General features: G+C 30.6%; 2 protein-coding genes across 3 annotated transcripts; both read right to left on the bottom strand.

Moving 5' to 3' along the window:
- Positions 1-8,686: 8,686 nt before the first annotated feature.
- On the bottom strand, positions 8,687-10,887 carry LOC11416333 (light-harvesting complex-like protein OHP2, chloroplastic). The gene is made up of 2 exons (XM_003592012.4): positions 10,326-10,887; positions 8,687-8,954 (listed from the first exon to the last, which is right to left on the bottom strand). Exons 1-2 carry the CDS (start codon positions 10,736-10,738, stop codon positions 8,840-8,842), a joined length of 528 nt encoding a protein of 175 aa, XP_003592060.1. The 5' UTR covers positions 10,739-10,887; the 3' UTR covers positions 8,687-8,839.
- Positions 10,888-15,648: 4,761 nt separating this feature from the next.
- Positions 15,649-21,449, bottom strand: LOC11420351 (uncharacterized). Of its 2 annotated transcripts, XM_013614154.3 has the most exons (4): positions 21,265-21,449; positions 19,841-20,466; positions 19,162-19,224; positions 15,649-16,163 (listed from the first exon to the last, which is right to left on the bottom strand). In XM_013614154.3, exons 2-4 carry the CDS (start codon positions 20,389-20,391, stop codon positions 16,094-16,096), a joined length of 684 nt encoding a protein of 227 aa, XP_013469608.1. In that variant the 5' UTR covers positions 20,392-20,466; positions 21,265-21,449; the 3' UTR covers positions 15,649-16,093. The 2 variants fall into 2 exon arrangements, with proteins under 2 accessions (XP_013469608.1, XP_003592058.1); XM_003592010.3 differs by lacking the exon at positions 19,162-19,224.
- Positions 21,450-22,581: the final 1,132 nt, after the last annotated feature.

The raw sequence follows: 22,581 nt of genomic DNA, 5'->3' as shown, positions 1-22,581 counted from the left end.
GATCTTAAAAAAAGAATAAATCATTAATATTTCACTAATTTAACCTTTAAACTATGTAAAAGTTAATTAGTGAGATAGTCTTAGATTTTAAAGAAAATTAACAAATTTAATTATTAAACCTTTCAAAATAAAATAATTAAGTGGGGTTTGAATTTCGATCATTCTATTTATTTATCTTAATAATGAATTTATAGCCATTGATTACTTCATCAAAAGAAAATAATACTATCGGTATACATGTTATGATGAATTTCGAAAGCGTACCTATATCATAGTGCAAATTCTATGGTATATCCAAAAGTTCGAATGTATTGGTACACCAAATCCTTAAATTAATAGTTAAATGAGTTATTTTTTGTAGGAAAAAAATATTTTAATGTTAATTTTATAAAGGCTTAAATATATTATTGGTTCTTGCACTTTCAACATATTTTGATATTAATTTATGCATTTTTTTTTTTTTTTGGCATTGATCTCTATACTTTGTAAAAAAAATTGCAAATAATCATTTTTTTAATACCGATTACTACGCAAAAGATAGATGACAAAAATTGCAAATAATTATTATATTTTTTTTATAAAAAAGATAGATGACACAATCGTTAAAAAAAATACTGATTATTACGCACCATGTGGCACACTAGAAGACAGGATTTGCAGAATTAAAATATTTCAACTTTTTATTATTATTTTATTCATTATTTTTTTACTTAAAAGTATCATTAGTTCATTCATTTTCAGCACTTTAATTTGATATTGGTCATCGTGCTTTGGTATTGGTCCGTGAATCTTTTCTTTTAAATCTTTCAATGATATTATTATGTTTTATTATTATTTTATTCATTATTTTTATTGAGAAATTATCAAACAAAATAAATAAATAAACCTTTTTAAAGAAAGATGGGTGTGTATCCTGTATTGAATATTTGAAATGTATTTAAAAAAAGGGTAAATCAATTGAAATGTATTTGAATGAACCGTCTGTGCTTAAGGGAGTGTGGTTGTGGAACTGGTGGTTGTTTTGAAGCTCAAGAAATTGAAGGGATCAATTGGTTTCCTCTTGTAGAAATGGGAGGAAGAAATGGTACATAACATTTTTTAATGGTGTAGATTTAATGGAAAAAGTGGTTCAAGTTGCACTCATCTACTTGGTGGTGTAAACTAAATAGAATCAGAAGTGGCCGCAACTTACACATTTGTCGAGTAGTCAATCCAGTGGCCGCAGCTCACACATTTTTAAATGTGGAGAAGTGGGGTGTCAGGGTTCGAGCCCCTGCCCCTGCATAAATCATGTATTGTCTCTACCAATTGAACTAAGCTCACGGGAACTTGACGCTTAATAATTTAATTTGGAAATCATTGGTAATTTGGGAAATTCACCCTTTAATATACTTTCTAAAAAATATTTAATCCATTTGTCAATATAATAACATGTGTGTAATTGTAAAAAAGAATGAAAAATATAGATCTGGCACTGACATTGTTAATACTTAATTGGTTATGTCTATTTTAGTCGAATTAGATGTGTGATTTCATGTTGATTAGATCTCTAAAAGGATAATTGGTCATGTAAACATATATTGAAGATTCTGATTGTCTAAATTCAAGTTGTTGATTCATTTCTAATCGAATTATTTATAATCTATTGATCGGATTTATTTTATTTATATCATTAGTTGGTTGGGTCTATTTTGATCGACTAATAAGTGTAATTTCATCTTAACTATTTTTTTGAAGGGATGGTTTTTCTGATTGATACAAAAAATTTAATCGTCGAAATTTGAGTTTTTGATTCATCCTTTGTCCAATTATGTCATATCTAACCATCATATTAATTTTATTTGTCACCGTTAGTGGGTTGAGTCTATTTGAGTCGACGGATAAGTGTTATTTCATATTGATTAGGAATTTGAATAAATAGTTTATCTATTGATAAATGGAGAAGATTTGATCGTCGAAATTCGAGTCTTTATTCATTATTAGCTTAATTAGATCCTACCTAACGGTCAAACCAATTTATTTGATACCATTAGTAGGTTCAATATGTTTCGGTTGTCGGGATGTTTTCTATCATGTTGATTATGATTCTGAATGGATAGTTTGTCGGATCCGACAAACAATCTCTTTACAAGTCAATCCGACTAACTATCTCTTGAGAAACATATTCAACATGAAAGGACTTTTTCCCATCTAATGAAGCTTAATCGAATAACAATATCAAATAAAATTATTTTGATCGTTAGATCTTACCTAATTAGACGAAGAATGAATCAAGAACTAGAATTTCGACAATCAAAATCTTTAGCATAAGTCTATCCAAAATACTTACCATTTAGAAACTTAGTTAACATGAAATTACTATTCTCTATTGATTGAAATAACATAGTCGATTGACGATATCAAATAAAATTAATACAATTGTTATATATGATCTAATTCGAATAACAATGAATCAAAACTTGATTTTCAACTATCACAATACTCAGTATAAGTCAACTTGATAAATTATCCCTTGAGTAACTTAGTCAACATGAAATGACTATTCATTATCGACTGAAACAGGCTCAATAGAATAACAGTATCAAATAAATCATTATGGTCGCTACATATGATCTAATTGGACTAAGATTGAACTGATAATTTAAACTTTGATGATCAGAATCTTCGGAATATTGTCAATCCGATAAATTATCCCATCAAAAACCTAATCAACACGAAAATAATTTCTTTTTGTTGTGGTGGTTGGGGTTTGAACTCTGGACCTTACATATATTATGCATTGTTCCTACCAACTGAGCTAAACTCACGAGGACCGAAAATACATTTCTTTATTGGCTTGAATAAGATTTTTTAATTTTCAAACGTTTAAAATTTATATTTAATTCATATTTTGTTTCAAAATTTTAAACTTTTGTGGGTGAAATTATTATAATATTCTTAACATCTTTGTAAAAGTTCATGAAAAAATGAAAGGTACATATGAGTTGACTTAAGCATTTAAAAATTCATATTTTATTACAAAATTTAAACTTTTGTGGGAGAAATTTTTATAATATTCTTAATATCTTTGTAAAAATTTATTAAAGAATATACATAGTACATATGAGTTAACTTAAAAAAGTAGATAAAAATAGTGACTAAAAATATTGCAAGGATCAAAATTTGTTGAGATTTTTTAGGGAAATTAAAAATAAAATTTGATATATTTATAGGTATAAACAAATTAGGCAAACCTAACTATTTTTAGATTTTATCCTTATAATTTTAGATTATTTTTTACTATTTTTTCTTCTTAGAGGAATCTCATAATTTAATATTGTTGACATGCTTATATGACATTTTTAAAATTATTATGACTCGAAAGGGTAATGTGATATATTATATTGTCAAATTCTTTAAAAAGTTTATATTAAATATTAAAAGCGAGTTTAATCTCATTGATCTATAAATCATTAGTCTTTTTAAACTTATCACATTCCTGTTTTTGCTCAATTAACCTAACGACTCGGGTTCACACATTTTAAATGTAAATAGGTGGATAACTCAAGTTCGAACTGTGACCCATGCATAATATTGTTCTTGCAACTACGAACTGAGTTGTGTTTACAAGACTATATCACATTACTTATTTAATAATGGGTTAAATATGTTTTTGGTCCCTATAAATATACCAACTTTTTGTTTTAGTCCCTCTAAAATTTTCCGGCAACTTTTAGTTTCTATAAATTTTCAATCACTACTCTTGGTCCCTATTTTAAAGTTAATTTTTGTATTTTTTGATGAAATTGTGCAGAAATGTGTAGAATATTGTAAAAATCTTTCCCAAAAAAAATTAGAATTTTTTAATAAAACATAAATTAAATAAGAATTTTTAACCGTAAAAAATATATAATTCATATTTAATTCATGTTTTGTTAAACAATTCTAATATTTTTTTTTGGGAGAGATTCTTATAATATTATAAATTTTAATCAAAAATATGAATTCTACATATGAGCTTACTTTAAAGGAAGGACCAAAAGTGAAGAAGGAAAACTTTTGAGGACTGATAAGTGTTAGAAAGTTGTATTTTAAATGATATATTTTAGGCACTTTTGTTACTTGTTTTGCAAGTTACTGAGGGAAAAGCCGAGAGATAAGTGATTATTGCCCTTTTACGCTTTATCTATCTTACTTCACCCATTTGTGCAGGATTCGAACTCAAGACATCAAGCAAAGAGAAGAAAATGGAGAAAAGTACAAAGAGGCAGAAAAATGAGATCATTCGCCTCCAACTCGCCATGGCGAGCAGCAAAGGCGAGCAATTCCAGTAAGCAACAAAGATTGCACGCCACCAACTCGCAATGGCGAGTAAAAGGCGAGTCTGTTCGCCATGGCGAGTGCAAGTACTCGTGAGGCGAGTTAGGGCGGTTTAAGCTTCTCACTGATGACGTGGCACAAACCCAATGGTGAAGGAACTTCAACTCGCCATGGCGAATGAAGAAGCTCGCGAGGCGAGTGGATGCATATTTAGAATTCTATAAATAGCTCACTCAATCATTTCAATGAGTTAGTTTTTTGACTCTTAGTTTTTTATAGTTTTCATTTTGTAATATTCTTAGAGAGTGAGATAGGGCTTGTTCTTGATAGAGTGAGAGTGATAGAAAGTGGATTCTACATCATTTTGTTGAGAGATCACAAGTGTGTAATGGATCATTCTCTTTCAATTCATTCTTGCAAGGCTTCCATGACAATGAGTAGCTAAATCTCCATTGTTGGGATTAGAGGTACTTGATCTTAGCTTAACATGTAATCTTTTGATCTATAAATATATGGTTCTAGCATTATTTGATATTGATGTTATTCTTGCACTTTAATGCTTATGTTTGATTTAATTGTGATTGAGAAATACTTTTGAATCTAGGTTTAGAATAATCATCTATCAAAACATAGATTCTAGACATGAAATTGATGTTTTGATAATCACTTTTTGTATCCAAACTTAAAGCTTTCTTATCATTCAATAGATTGAGAAATCATCGATTAAATGATAAGACTGACTCTTGAATCATTCAATAGTTTGACACATCGACGATTGAATGATACAATTGATTTCACAATATTGTTTGGACACGAATGGTGTTGTCGAGGGATACGTGATAATATCAAAGAAAAGCTAGAATCCATGTATGATCATTAGGTTACGTGTGACGCTTGATCAATGAACTCTAATCCTAACAAGTTTCACGCCTTATTAATCTCAACTTCATCATTTGCAACTTAGTTATTCAAACAAACAACAAATTATCGTTTAACTTAGAATGATATTTGGTGTCGAACGGTCTGTGATATCGCAATAGTTCCTGAGGAGACGATATAAATATTTACTATTGTTTGATGCAAAAATACTACATCAAGGACTAAAAGTTAAATAAATTTTTTAGAAAACCTAAAACAAAAAGTTGACATATTTATAAGAATCAAAAGTATATTTAACCCTTTAATATTATTCATATGAAATAGACTTTTAAGGCAGAAAAGGTTATTGGAGGCATTCTTACATGGGCACGTACATAAATGAATAGTGTTCGGTCAAACACACGTAAGAAAACTTTTTTCTCAAAATACTAAATCATTTTATTAACAATTTTCTTTTTACTATTAAAAAAATATCTTTTGATGTGTGAATGCGCAAACACTATTCATTTATGTTTATGACAGAGCATCTACATTGGTAGGGTCTTTATCATTTAAGACCGATACCTAATAGATACCTCAAATGTGGAGAAAAAAATTGGGGGTCTCTTAAGACCTAGGTTCTCACTTAAAAGCCCTAATCTTAAGTGGACTCCACACCACTTTTTAATAAAATAATTGTTATTTGAGTTGCTTTGTTGCTTTTTATTAATAAATAGTTATTACTCCCTCCGTCCCTTAATAAATGACACAGTGGACTCAATTACGCATTTCAATGCATAATTTTGAGCTTAAATATATTGAATAATATGTTAGAAAAAATCATAAAAATTTGATATTTTGAAAATACTCATCGAGACGAATCTAATGATATCTTATATGATATTATTTATCTATGTATATTAGTAGAAAAATATGGTCAAAGTAAGCTAGGTCAAAATTGCAAATTTTTAAATAGGTCATTTATTGCGGGACGGAGGGAGTAGTATTTAGTGGGACTCATTTATACATTTTGATAGAGGATCTCCATTGAAGTAGTTGAGTACCTATTAAATACTATTATTAAAAAATAATAAAAAAGTGATGTGTGCATGTAAGACTCGTTTAAGACCTTAAATGTAAGGGTTTGGATGCTTTAATAGACTTTCCGCAAGGTTATTGATTTGAAGAGAAGGAACCAACAATCATTACGACCAAGGAGTTTATCATATTTTACCTTCATTAAGAAATATCCATAATATGGCACGAGTTTAACCCAAGAGAAAGAAGGTAGAATAAAATACAAAAGTGATATTGTTGGTAACTATATAGTTTGATCATTTTCTTTCAAAAAGAAAAAAATAGTATGATCATTTATAAAAGAAAAGAAGGAATATTAGTCGGTCTTTAGGCTAAAGAGTTTTAGAAAAGAAAAAAAATAGTTTAATTGTTTCTGTTCTTGTTTGGTCGGTTTTTATTGATGAGGTTAGGATAGATTATGATGAGGTTGAAAATGTTAGTGCTTGGGGCGATTTTCACCTAAAGAAAAACTATTGCTACTATCTCTCTACACTCTATTTTCCATCATCCTGGTTCAATCATTTTATACTACTTTGAATCTAGTTTAAAGGGTTATTTTCGTCATTTTTGCATGCACAAAATGCCAAACTATATAGTGGTTGATAGCAGAGCTGAAGCAGCCTCAGTGGCCTTTGCTGTTTTTTTGGAAAGGAAATAGAAAAAAAGGAGAAATAAAGAAGAAAGTTTTTTTGGTTGCATACTCTATGAGAAAAGTATAATTTACTATCCATTTTTAGTTTTTTTTTATAATAACCGTCAATTTTACTATTTTGTAAATTGTGAATGCAAATGAGATATTATTATTGTTCACCCAAAAAAAAAATTAGTGATGGGTTAAATTAATGAACTTAGTAAATGATTTTTTTTTATGGTGCAATTAGTATATAAATTTCTAATTTGATGTTTTCAGATTATTATTTTTAACAAATTAATTAAATATCTGTAAAAAAACAAAATAATTAAATAAAAAACATAATATACCTATAATTGCTAAAAAAATCACTATGAATAGTTTCTTAATCAGCCAAAAGTAACAAAGAGATTCAAAAAAAGGCGTGTCTCTTTAAAACAAAACAAAATATTTGAGATGAATTTTCAAAATATAAATTTGAAAAGTTGAAATGTTTAAATGAGTAAGGATCCTCTCCATTTGTCAAATTAAATGGAGTATATAATTTGGAGAGAAATAGACACAAGAAAAAGAGAGTAAATGCTTCCACTAAATGGGTCCCACCTACATTATATATTTTATACTTTTTTTAAAAAATAAAATTGAGTCTTTATCTCACCAAATGAAGAAAATAGAGAGGATCCTCACTTTGTTTAAATGCATATGTTTGGCTAAAGGGTATGAACGCAAAAAAGTTGTATTCGATGGGATTCACACTCTAGGTCTTAAAATAGGGGCGGAGCCACCCCCAGCTAGTCTGGGCACTAGCCCAGGCTCAGCTCCAACTTTCTTTGTAGAAAGCCCAGCCATTACTAGAAATTTTAGCTTTTCTTGCGGATTTTTTTTGTAAATTCTGCAGGAAACACATTTCTTGTAGATTTTGCCAAGGATTTAGGTTCCTAGAGGTAGTAGGATCTGCAAGAAAGATATATCCGCATGAAATGTGAAATTATCCGCAGGAAATGTGAAAATATTCGCATGAAGTAACATTTTACGATAAATATTTTACACAGACTCTATAAAATTTCTGACTCCACCACTCTCTTAAAGGCTAACAAGTAACAGCAACCATATGAGTTTGATAGCTCAATTAATTTAAATTAAAAGTAAAATGGTTGAAGATTCATGATTCAAGTTCCGATAAAAAAAAAAAAAAAAAAAACTACTCTACTCCATAACAATTTGCAATATATATAAAATAAAATAAAAGTAACAACAACAAAGAAAACTCTAACAAGAGTGCACACCTCTTTTCTCATTATTTAGTTTCTATATCTAAAATTATGCACTGAATTTTATTAGTAGTAGCATTTATACCATACTAAAAAGTAAAATACAATTGTATGTAGCGTAATAGCATAATATCTGAGAGTCATTTAATCAAACTCATTCCAAGCTGGTGATTCTGTACTTGAAAGTAGATATTGTTAACTTTTAGTTGTTGAAAGATCAATATGTGGACTTCTTTTCAAATTTCTTTACACTTGAAATTTTCAATCAATAATGTTGATTTTTGTGGAATTGTTGATGAAATATGTTAACTTATTACACTTTGACTTAGCATACAATTCAGTATTGTATCATTATTTTAACCATCACAATTTTCTGTTAGCTTATGGTTGAAGTTTCATGAGTGGTGTAAATTGCAATATGACAGTGTAGCTCACTTTTGCAAACGGAATGAATTGCAAATTCTTGTCATGTTTCTCTAAATGATTTATAGATTCAATATGGTATCATTTAAAAAAACTTTCATATCTAAAGCAAGAATTGTGCATCATGGAAATTGGAAAAGGATAATCACATTATTGTTATTTCATAACATAACAAAGCAAACTTGCTCGTTACATATGAAGATGAAACAAATTTGTTTACACATTGAAGAGCAATTCAAGAAACTATTGACAATGTATTTTATATAAAGTTATTTATTATTCAATCCAAATCTACTATTCCAAAATTCGAGAGAAGGATCTTCACTTGATCAACAAAGTCTGAGCCTGTTGCAAACTCGGTTAGCAACCCAACAGCAAAACCAAACATTGCCCATCTGAAGAAGAAACAAGAATTACAGATTTAAAATGTATAATCATTAAGGAGAAAAGAATGCGGCAAAATCTAAACTTTCTACCATATTTCATATATTTCTGAGGTATTGTCGGTTTTGAGCCTCTTGTGTCAGCACTCACGACTGTCCTTTGGTAAAAGGTGCATTGAGGGATAGATGAGTGCGAGTGCTTATTTAAACTAAACTATGCCTCGATTCTCAAGTGATGTGGGATTTTTGGTTGATCGGAACAAATACCATTCCCGTTACTCTATAAGCATCCAGTTTGAACAAGAGATAATACATAAATTTAAAAAATAAAAAAATAAAAACTACAAAAAAGATCAGAAAGAATAATATTAATTCCACAAGTACTTATTAATCAGATTTACAATTCTGGAAATGATTTTTCTACCAATTACTATTTGTTGGAGAGGAAAAAAATCTTAAACTAGTCTGCCTTGAAGGTTTCTACTGTCAAAGGAAAGCTCTAAGGACATTACAGATCAACAAGTTTGCTTGTATATGGACCCAAATGAAAATAATTTGTAATTTTTAATTCACATTACAACGTGTTGTTGAGTCTGGGGGAGCGTTGGAAGTAACAAAGGGCCGGTACTCCAACATTTAGCTCATCTCTAATCAACGTAGAACTAACTAATCACACTTGAATTCCAACACAGTCCAGTCCTACATTGGTTGCAATGTTTTAATTCTACTTCTACAACTCTACACGAAACTTTTTGTCGTTAAGGGGAGGAAGGGAGCTAAACTCTCAGTTATTGATAATCATCTTGATTTTCCTCCATCACTATCAAAACTACAGACCAAAGGTTATCATTATATTCTGAAAGAAGACATGATTAAAGCAATAAATTAGGGATTAAAAGCATTTAAAATTTGCTAGCTTATTATCGCCACAGCGTAACTGATACAGATTCAGTTCAATCAATAACTTCATGAACAGCACGTCTCCGCAGAGACTCAAAACTATCTAACTGGTTCTCCAATTGGACAAACAAGTTAATTAAGCACTTATAGCATAAGTGCTTATCACATAAGTGTTTGTGTAGAAGCTATTCCTATAACAAATGATAAAATAAAGTTGAACTGTTTCCCTAGGTTCTCCTAATTCCTAAAAAACTTATGGAAATAAGCTAAAAATAGCTCAAGGATATGTCATAAGTTATTTTCATACGATTTATCAAACAATCTCACAAGTTATTATATAAACTCAAATAAATGAATCCAAAAAAACCTAACTAGTTCTACCAACATAAAGAAAACACAATAAACATAAATCCAAATTAAGATTTAAGAGAGACTCCAACTTAAATTAACCCCAATTGAATAATATAAAGAATTTGTTTTTACCTTCCATTGCTAATCTCATTTTTGGCAATGAATCCAAAAAAGGGACCTTGATCTGCAGCTTGTTCAAGCTTCTTCTTTTTGAAATATTCCTGCAATTCCTTAGCCTTTTGTCTCTGAAACTCTAACGAAACAACACTTTTATCATCACCAACAAAAGAACTTGTCTTCTGAGGTTGTGGTGGTGGAGGCTGAGAAGGAGGTGAAGGTTTCAAAGGTTGAGGAAGATTAGACGGTTCTTTCACAGAAGGAGCCGCTGGTCTTCTCAAAGGACCATCATTCTGAACATTCCTTATAGTAACAGCATAAAGCTTGGAAGAAGAGAATCTAAAAGAATAAGATGAAGTTGAACAAGAAGAGGAAGATGAATGAGTTGTTGGGATTTTGATGCATGGGATTGAAGATGTTACAGACATGTTTTTTTGGGGGGATTGATGAATTTGATTTGTTTTGTGTATTTATCTTTGTTCTTTGGTTACAACTTTTTCTTTTGTTTTGGACATTGTGTTATCAAACTCAAAGGATAGGTGTGTGGACAAGGTATGTCCAAGTCTCAACTAGAAGAAAGTGGCTTCAGTTCATTGTAATTTGAGATGTAAGTACAATGTCAACCATTGGATTTTGTCTACTGTTTGACTCTTGAGAATCTAATTCTCCTTTGGATATTATAAAGACTTTTAGATAATTTTACAAAATATTTCTAATTTGGCACAATGGTATTCTAAATTTATTTTTTTTCCCGAACGCGGATATTGCATATATTATGCATTTTTAAAGGGATGAGATTCATACACTTAGTCCAGTTTAAAAAAAAATGTTTTTTAAAATTTAATATATTAAATTAATTTAGAAGATAAAAGAAACGCATAACAATTTTATTTATATCAATATAAGTTAAAACAACAACAAAAGAAAAAAAAATTACAATAAATATTTAAAAATGTTGAGTTCAACAATGTTTCAAAAAGTCAAATATATCTAGACGTGTCATTTGCAAGAAACTCATTGCTAACAAAACCATCATTATAGTTACCGAAAAGATTAGAAGTGTCAAAATTAGACTAAATAAATGTGTCAATTATGTTCCCTAGAAAGAAAAAGTTGTCAATTATGACATTCTTTTAAGAGTAATGATATATCCCACGAAGGAATTTCTACGAATTCAACGAAATAACGGTGCTTTCTATTAATTTCTTTCTTTTTTTTTTACAACAAAAAAAATAAAATTGATTGTTTGGTGGAAAACATAGGTGGTGTTTTGACAAATAAATTTATTTAAGGTAGTTAAATATATATTATTGGAATGATAAAATATAAAATATACATCCTTAAAAAAAAATATAAAACATACATATTTATTAAAACAAAATTTTAAAAAAATAAAATAAAAATTGGGTACCCAATGCTACCCCATGCTACAACAAGCATCATCCGCCCCTAAATTCCATAATGCTATCAGTGATGATTTATGTTTGTGCAGTTTGCCCTAACTTCAACAATTGATATTGAAGTTGAATTATGGTTTTAAATCATTAGTTCAGATACATGTTTTTTTTCCTACGTTCAGATTACGTCCAGATTTTTAAGTTAAGTGCTTATTTTAAGATTAAGTTTATTTGGGAGGGTGATTTCTCATCAATTGGTGTTAATTAAGGGATGGATCTTTTCATAGGTTGTCAAAAGACAACCTAACCATTAATCCAACTTTAATATGACGTTTTTCATAAATTTATTAAATGATCACATGTTTGATCAAATGATCCGAATTTTAATTTTAGAAATAATTTATTATTTTTTCTCTTGGTTAATTAACATTTGTACAACAAAAAAAAATTTACTTGCCATTTTCGTTATATTTTGCACCATTGTCATTTGATTTCTCATTACTATTTTTTTTAGAGATTCTATTTACTAATTTTTGTTGGATCATCTTTGTATCATGTTTGTATTGATTACTCTTTCATTTGTTGGATGATATTATTCTTTGAGTTCATGTTACTGATGTTCTTGTATCCGGTGTTTTAGCTTTTGTGATTTGCTTTCGTATATGTTCTTTTTAATTTTGGGTGTAATCGTTCATTCATTATCCCTTGTGCTTTTTATAAATCAATTTTCTTTGGGTTCTTCTAAGAAGAATAAAAATAAAAAAGTTAATAGGAATAAAGAAATAAGACTGGTGCTAGTCACACCCAAAAAAAAAACAAGTTACACCCAAATTTATTTAAAATTTTACAATAATATACCAAAATTGCCCTCTTCATGTAAATTTCTAAAAACCCATCTTTTATGATCATTCTGAACCCTTACCCCCTTTCATCAACAAATCACCATAGATGTGCAACCAAGATCTGAATCAACATCTTTGTTATTGATATGTACTATATTCATAAAGGTTAGTGAATTTCATGAATTTCATTTTCGATGAGTTTCTATTTGTTTATTGTTTGTTTTGGTATGAGATATGCTTGTCAATTTGATTTTAAGTGAGAGGTTAGTTTAAATTAAGTTTACGTGTATGTATATAAAAGGGGTTAGTGTAGTTTACGTATGTAGGTTAATGTAAATTCAAATTTACGTATGTTCAATTTAGGTTAGTGTAAATTCAGTTTACTTACGTTTAATCTAGGTTAATGTAAATTAAGTTTACTTATGTTCAATTTAGGTTAATGTAAATTTAGTTTACGTGTGTATATAGTATGTATATAAGAGGTTAGTGTAAATTCAGTTTACTTACGTTCAATCTAGGTTAATGTAAATTAAGTTTACTTACGTTCAATTTATGTTACGTATGTATATAGTATGTATATAAGAGGTCAGTGTAAATTCAGTTTACTTACGTTCAATCTAGGTTAATGTAAATTAAGTTTACTTATGTTCAATTTAGGGGTATATTAGTCATTCTGGAGTGTAACTTGTTTTTTTTGAGGTGTGACTAGCACCAGTCAAGAAATAATACCTCAGAGAATTTTTGGTAAATGATTAATCAAGAGAATAAATAATAAATTATTTTTAAAATTAAAATTTGGATCATTTGATCAAGCATGTGAGCATTTAATAAATTGATGAGAGACGTCAGATTAAAGTTGGATTAATTGTTAGAATTTGATGTCAAATTTAATTTAACACATTGATGATATATTGACCAACCACAATATGACAAGTGATCTCTCTTTCTCTCTCATAATTTTATTAAATAAAGAGTGACACGTGGTTGACCAATGTCAGATGACATTGACATCACATTGATATTTAAAGTAATTTTGTTGATAACATAATGTTATTTAAAGTGATATTTTTATAAAAAAAAATTATATATCAAACCTCGTGATTCGTTTATTATGGGTTAAAATAAAAATAATTTTAAAATTCAATAATTTAGAGATTTTTTAGAAAAAGAAAATGGATAAATTGTGCGAGAACTCTGTACTACATTGTTGGATCTGACTGACTCACCATTTTAATCTACACCGAAATTCTCAATGCATGGCATGCGTATCAAAACCACCTACTCTTTATTTCAATAATAATGAAGTAATTCAATACAGTTATGCCCCCTCTAAGAGAGAATAACTATTTTTTATTGCTTCAATATTGGAATAAATACTAGGCGAAAAAGATATAAATGCTATAATCATTCAAAAATTAGGATGTTACTTAAAACAGTTTATGACTTTGTTGAGGAGCTAAGATCCTCTCCATCTCCGATAATAAATGACAATGTTTATTATTCTCTCCGTTTTAAAATGAACTTCATTTAAGTTTTTACAAAATGGAGAGAATCTCAACTCTTTGTTGACACAATGACATTGAACTAGATAAAACTGAATTTTGACATGTAAATTTCTCGTTGAATTCAATAATATGCCAAATTCTCTCTCAATTACTGTTTGTGTTTATTTATGACCATGTTAGTCGTTTATGTTTCGTAAGAAACTGGCGGGAAAAAACAAGAACAAATAGGCGGGGAAAAACGATTCGTTGTGGAATTGGTTCAACAAGTGGTATTGATTCCCATGCAACTATCATCGGTTTATCCTCATTCCTCTGACTCAAAAGGAGTAGGCTCATGCCCTTGCTATACCCTAAAGCCAAGCAGAGGAGAGAAGAAACCTCCACCTTCTAATGCAAATATCACGAGTTCTGCTCATTGGCAAGCTTTAAAATGATTTCTTTATGTGACTCGCTCTCTCCTCGTAGAAGAACCAAAGCTACAACCTTTTCAACTAACAAGACATATCAACGATCAGATTCATATATTTTTTATTTTTACTTTTTTAACAATATGCTCTGTTGAACAAGTCCAATGTTAGTAGTGTAAATTAAATTTTAAAAAGTATGTATGACTGATTATAAAAAGAGCTTGAGATGGGTAGGGTGGATTATGAGGAAGAAGATGTTGAAAATGTTGGTGCTTCGGGTGATTTTCACACAAGAGAAAAAGGGTTTGCTGTTCTCTCTACTCTATTCCCCCATCCTAATTCAATCATTTTATATTACTTTAAGTCTACGTTAAGGGGTCATTTTTGTCATTTTCTTATGAAGCAGAGCAGAGCAGAAGCAGCCTCAATGCAGGTCTGTATTGCACTTGTTCTTGTATGGGAATGGAAAAAAAGGAGAAGGCAAGAAGAAAGTTTTATTGGTCGCATACTCCATAGGATTATTTACTTTCACTACACTATACAGCCTTTACCCGCGGGCAACATGCTAACTACCGGTTTTTCATCAAGGATTTGTTACAATTGCAAATTTTTAGGTAACTTGAGTTCGGTTGGATAATTTGTTTACCAAAAGATAATTCTATTTTAGGCTATTACCAAAATAGAATTAATTTAATTTAGGCTTTCACTTTAATAATTCAATTGAAATAGATCAAACTGGTATAATAACGATAAAAATATTATTTCTGATATAATGCAGGTCTGTACTTCATTATGATATCTTGTTTCATTTGAAATGTTGATGTTGACATGTAGCAAGGTATTGGAAAAACAAATGAGCAATCCTGAGAAAATTTTGTCGGTTAATAGAAATATAGACAAGTTTCAGATGACCTTGAAAAAAATATAGCTCTGCAAATCCCCAAGAACCATTGGACAGTTTGCATCATTTACAAAAGAATCAATAGCCTCAGGAATTTTACTCGCAGCTTTGCTTTTACATAGAGCACCAAGTAACAAATCAATCAAGACTTATACAGCACATCTGGTATACTCCAATTCCCCAAACCCCAAATTTCATGAAATTTCGTTATCCTTTAGAAACTATGATATGAATGATCACTCATTTTTCTTCATCCACTTAAACCAAACAATCTCACAACAGCCTATAAAACAATTGCCGGAACATGGACTTAATTTATACCTGCAACAGATATACCTAAAAAAAAAAAATCCTAGTCTTAACACAAATTCGTCAACAGGCAGCCACAATGATACTTTACAAAATATTACATTTGTATCATCTTTCGATAAAGCCATAGCATAGTATTTAGTTACTTCATATAAATAAGAACATAAAGTAGCATAAAAATGATGAATAAAAGAAAGGAATTCACACAAGAATTATACAACAAATTGATGACAGGTATAGGAGCAAAACTTGAAGCCGCAGCAAGCAATAGTAGAGACACAAACAATCACTCCCGCAACATGTTGGTGTATATATCTCCAAAGGACCAAAAAATCTTCACTCATTTTGCATCTAACCAAGTGATGTTGTGTTAAAGATGAACGTCCCGATGAATGACCCTAACGTCTTAATGAAACTCCAATTTACATTATCGCACAGGAACATGTTCTCTCATTTCCATTATCATATTCATCATCTGATCCATCCACTTCACTGCAGTTGAACGAAAAATTCTATCATATAGAATCAATTACAGGTAATAAACCACAAAAACAAACAAGAACAAGGAAAAATGTTCTAAACTTTTATCACAATCAACTCATATAATAACAGGTATGACAGCATATACACAAATTGGTTGACAACCTGTCAGGGTATAGGACAGGTTATTGACAAACAAGCTAACTGCAGTATGGCGTCATTTTTTCTATACTTGTTTAATAAATAATATATTCGGTTACTATATGCTTGCATAATATTGGGAAAAGATTTGAGACCTAAATTAGTTTCTATTAAGTCTTGGTCCATAAACTTTTTCTATTCTAGGTAAGTTCCTATAGTTTTATTCCAGTTTCAATTGGATCCCTGACTTAAGTAGAAGCAACAACGCTGCCATAATTTGCTGATGTGGCAGATAGAATGTCCACAGCAACAACCTTTTCCAAGTCAACATAGCATGCAAAAACTCATCTATTAACCAAACCTGCTCAGCTAGTCAGCCCTAACAACCAATTCTTTTGCAAAACCACTTCAATATGTAACAACAGATCCCCTCCAAGTCCAACCATCCCTCACGGCTCAAATTGTGCACTAGATCTCTACCCAACATGCCCGTCTCCAAATCATGTCATGTCATGTCCTGTAAACCATTTCAGGTCCAGCATAACAAGTAAGCCAAGGTAAACACCATAGCTGCATTCCTTCCCACATCCAGTCTTTTGGACAGATTCCATCAATAACAAGTAAGCCAAGGTAAACACACCATAGCTGCATTCCTTCCCACATCTAGTCTTTTGGACAGATTCCATCACCAATGTCAATGTCAATGGTGCTGAAGGCAGCAAATCAGCACTGCAGGACATGCAGTTTATATGAATAGGAGAACAACTCTACAAGCATTAGGCTGTAAAGCTTCGGTGATTAGAAGCAGTATTTAACATTGGCTTTTTACATTTGATTGATCTGTGGAGTTGCAGTGAGAGCCGCTGAAGAGCTTCTTAGGGGAGAGAAAAGAATGAAAAAAAGTACATGGGTTATTAGATGTGGTATCAACATGGAAAAAACCTAACCAGGTATACCCGCATGTGAACACTCAATTTGCCGATGACACTACAGCAGATTTGACCATGTTATGTATTCTACTTTAATCTCTATGAACAAGGTATGGACTATTTGCATTTCATGCGAAACTAGTGGCAGTATACAAGATGCCTACAGATCAACCAAAGAGTAATGCTTAATTCAATTCTACAAAACCAGATTGTATTGTGAGGGATGCCTCCTACTTATAAACACTTTTTCAAGTTATATCTCATCCAATGTGGGAATTTTAACATATCCTCTAAGGATCAGGACTAGACATCTCTGGTGTGGCCTGAGTGGCTTGATAACAAGTGGCTCACAGATCTGTATATGGCTCTGATATACCATGTAGAAAGTAATGGGGAAAATGCTTTCATGTTTATTACTACAGCCTAGGACTGTTTATATGAAAAAGTTACACTAAATGGTGTTCCAATAAACAGGACAACTGATGTACTGCAATAAATACAAATCATATCAAATTGAACTAAAATCAAATTGGACTAAATAAGATAAATCAAAGCCCTTGGATTATCCTAAAGATGTGGCAAAGAGTTATTTTTGAACGTAATAAATTGGTCAAAATCTCCACACAAACACAAAAAATACTGACAAAATCACTGAAGATCATAAAAGTAATTAAGGTTTATACACTAAAGAAATAATCAACATGGATTTGGTGTAGAACTATAATATGCATTATTATGTGCATAGTCATAGACACACAAAATTCCAAATAAGTAGAAAGTCAGCCAATTGTGTTTAATGATAGTTGATAATAACATCAAGCCCTGGACAGATCAATAAAGTGATTTTTTTTGGGTTAATATATGTTTACCCCTTGTAATATTGGCGGTTTCAGGTTTACCCCACGCAAAAAAATTTGTTTAGATTGCAACCCAGTAATTTGAAGATTCTTTGGGTTTGGACCTTCGTGGCATCAAATTTCAAAATTTAAGGTACTTTCGCCCCTGTAATTTAAGCAAATTTCGGTTTACCCCCTGGCATATCATCAATTTTGCCCAGTCAAAATTCATGAAGGTCCAAAACCAAAGAATCTTTAAATTACAGGGTTGTAATCTAAACAAATTTTTTTACAGGGGGGGTAAACCAGAAACCATTAATATTATAGGGGGGCAAACATATACTACCTCCATTTCAAAATACATGTCCATTTTGGAGAAATTGCTGTAACCAAGGACAAGCTAGCTGACATAAAAGTTCCTATTATACCCTTGTTTTTTATTTCCTTCATTTTACATTTATTTACCCCATCTAATAATCACTTCCAATACCAATACCAAATTTAATTAAAGTCAATCAAATGGCAATACCAATACATACCGGCAATACCGATACTAGTAAATGACATTATTTTTGCTTCGGTTAGTATTGAAAATGGCATACCAATACTAAATTTTTTCAACTTCTCTTATCTAAATGGCATGCTTCTAGAATCCAATTAGTTGGTATACAAGGGTAAAATAGACAAAATGTATCCTTAAACTATCAAAATGACATGCATTTTGAAACAAAAAATTTCTCCAAAATGGACATGTATTTTGAAACGGAGGGAGTATTAACCCCTTTTTTTTTTGCAGAAACTAAGTGATAGCATACCTAGAAAGAAAAAGGGGGAAAATTAGGATTTTATTTTTGTTTATAAACTTCTTGAGGACAAATTTTTTTTTTTTATCATAATAGAATAGGAACAATGATAGAGGGCAAGGCATCCTCTAATTATTAAGGTCAAAAACAAAAACCAAACAAATCGGAAAATAAAATCAAAATAACAAATTCTTCCTAGTTCCAAATCCAGTTCCAAGAAACCACATTACAATGGCCATTAATCAAACATCATATAAAAGTGAGTGAAATGCTGAAATTCCCAAAATTTATTATTATTCACCTCCAATCACAGACACCCAAAAGCTTGAGGAGAGGCATATGGCAACCGAAGCGCCACTCCTTACTTCATCATAAAATTCCAAAATAGATCAAAAGATATTAATTCAAATTTGCAGGATTAAATTAAGTCATTCGAAATAATCTACAATCATCAAAGAATACAAGTTGTCTTTAATTTTCAAATGGAAATCGTAAGAAGATTTGTACATCTATGTGTAGAAGGAGTTGGATTAAGGATCTACAAGTTTAATTGTCCGGCATTCATTGGACCGATATCATTTGGAATGAACAAAAATGTAAAATTCCTTAGAGCTTGGGAAAGCTATATGTCATGTTCTCAAATCTGAAATCTGTTGTTCACCTTCATCTCTCTGAAGTAAATCTAATTTAACTCAACTCAGCCTCAAGCTAAATGCTAGAAGTTTCATACATCATTCATCGCAGCGAATACAAAGATTTGGGATTTATAGTATTAAAAAAACATATATTTTTAAAAGGCCATCCTAGCATATCTCATTCATAATATCAATCAAACAAAATAAAGTATCAGTTGCCCATGTGTCCTGACAATAAAATAAAATCGGGTAAACAAGACCTCTAATCTAAAATTGTATAATAGTACGAAGAGAAAGGTTCTTCCTTTTATTACAGCTGATATCGAAAATAAAATATTCAAATACCTGGGCTCAAATTCTCGTATTTCAACAAGCTCGCTACCGCAAGCATCTGTCCACTGCACTCTCCTTCTTTCTGCTTGATCACCAGGAGTAAAAACCACATGTCCACCTGATGCTTCTTGCTCGTTAGTAGCCTCAACAGAAACTGATTTATTACTGTGTGGCCTTCTAATGCTACTTTTAAGAGTGACCTTTATACCATCATTGTTATCATCTATATGAGAGGGATCCTTTCCATCGTTAGAAACTGGTAGCCTTGGTGAAACATCATGCTGTTGGGTTGGTCCCACTTTAAGAGGTGATGGAGTATCAGGCCCTGCGGAAGTGCGACCAAAGCAAACAAAGGAGGCACACCCGCGGGAAAGGCGATTCTTTGTGGGAGCCAGCTGGAGTTGAGGGTCAGATTCTTGGACTACCAACTGGTAATGGTTCCACGGTGCAACTCTCATGGGTTTATCCTCATTCCTCTGACCCAAAAGGAGTAGGCTCAGGCCCTTGCTATACCCTGAAGCCGAAGCAGAGAAGAATCCTCCACCTTCTACTGCAAATAACATCAGTTCTGCTCATTGGCACGCCATAAATGATTTTTATATATCACTTCCTCCTTTTAGAAGAACAAATGCTACAACCTTTTCAACCAAAAGAAATCAATAATCAGATTGATTTTCCTTAGTTTCAAAATCCTTCATTTTCATATCTTTTATATTTTAATTTTTTTAACAATATTTTCCTATGCACTTGCACTCTTAAAAAATTAAACACAGAATATGCTCAGTTGAACAAGTTCAATATCCATAAGATAACAAAATAATTATTAAAAAAAAAAGTAAGATAACAAAAGCACATTTAACAATGATTATACAAATTAACAAAGCCTTTGAAACTAAGACAAGGACAACCAAACAAAAAACACTTTAAGACTTCTTCAAATTTCTAAATGATCCAAAAACATGTTGAATATGTAACAACCACCCAAAAAAACAGCTAAAAAGGAGCCATAAAGTAATTTATTTATGCTCTTGTAAAAATTAACAAAAATATCCAAGAGGTGTCGGCTCAGTGATAAGAATTAGACCTTATAACCTCAAGGGACAAAGTTCGAATCCTTACGAAAAATCGCACCAAAGATCTCTACTTTAATGCAACAACAACACATCACACATACAAATGCTAGCAAGAAATATCTCAAAAACAATCATAATTCCAAATATAAAATAAAAATAAAAACAAAATTAAATGAGAAAAAAAAAAAACAGCAAAGTTTTGAAGTTACTTGCAAATGCATGAGATAGAAATCATAAACACTGAAATCAAAGAAAGCAAATAGAGATTTGGAAGTGTCGGTTTTCAATTTTCATTTACTTTATCGAAAAATTAAGAACAAATCTTAGATCGAAGAAGAACAAGAAGAGGCGAGTAAACAGTACCGGAGAATCAGAAGCGCAGGTCGGCGGCGCGTGGATCGACGGTAAAGAATGGTAGATTATGCGGCCGTGAGTCGTCGGAGGAAAAACTCGGCGAGAAATTGAGTTGAGTGACCAATAATTAAGAAAAGATAAAATAAAACAGTTTCTGTGTATTTTTCATATGTTTCCAATTATTTAAGAAGAGGATAGGATAGTGACTCACACGGCGCATGATAGCGACCCTTTTTCTTAATGTGCGCAATGCTTTTGGCTTTGCCTTGCAATTTTTATCATTTTCTTCTTTCAAAATAGTATTTTTTGGTTAAAAAAAACATATAGAGTAATTTTAATTAAAAAATTAAAATTGGCATTGTTACTTGTTGGTAAATGTTTTTTAAATGTCTGTCTCCCACTCTTCCTAGAAGTCACTTGGCTGTGAAAGATTCTATTCAATCTTGAGGAACTTAGTTCGAGATCTGACGTTGAGAAAAATATTTTTTAAATAGTATTGTTAGTTCGTTAGTATTATTGTGTTTTGTTATGAGTTTATGAAAGTTTGTAACTTTTTTACCGACAAAAAAATGTTAGAATGAAGGTTTAAACATATTTTTGATCTTTTCAACTCTATTGCTAAGTTTATATTAGTCTTCTAACCCAAAAATAGTATATATTGTCATATTAGTTATTTACTTGTTATGCAAATTTATGTTCTTAAGACACAAATTAATGAACTAAAAAAGGAAATAAAAAATAAATTATGTTTTAAAAATATAAATGTCTATGCATTTACAACATTAAATACATAATTTTTTTAAAAATAATTATATCTTTAACTTCTTAACTTATACCTTAAAAACACGAGTTAACATTTTCTTTAATTAAATAGTAGTAGTAAGTTTCTAAAAAAAAAAAAAGTAGTGGTAAGTTATTTATTTTCATTCTTTTATTAGTCAAAGTCAATATTTACTAAGCATAACATTGATTTGGACACTCAATCACAACGTCATGTGTCATAAATACTCCGTCCGGCCCTTATTATAAAAAATAATTAATTTTTTTGGTTCATTGTACAAGTGATGTATCTAGACTATATTTACAATAAGATACATTAATTATTCTATGAATCTAAAAAGTCAATTTTTTTTATAATAAGAACCAATGGGAGTATTAACTTTTATTTATTTTTTGGTACATCATAAATGCTGACTTTAACTAACCAAATGAATTAAAAAAGTTAAAGTTTTTTAGTCAAAGAATCAATATGCATTAATTGCACTTTGCCCCATGTAGTTTACCAATTGTGTGATTTTGCATCCCATAGTTTTAAACGAGCGATTT

The sequence above is a fragment of the Medicago truncatula genome, chromosome 1 (assembly GCF_003473485.1).
Source record: "Medicago truncatula cultivar Jemalong A17 chromosome 1, MtrunA17r5.0-ANR, whole genome shotgun sequence".
Classification (NCBI taxonomy): domain Eukaryota; kingdom Viridiplantae; phylum Streptophyta; class Magnoliopsida; order Fabales; family Fabaceae; genus Medicago; species Medicago truncatula.
Note: the sequence above shows the minus strand (reverse complement) of the source record. Positions and strands in the feature narration are given on the sequence as shown.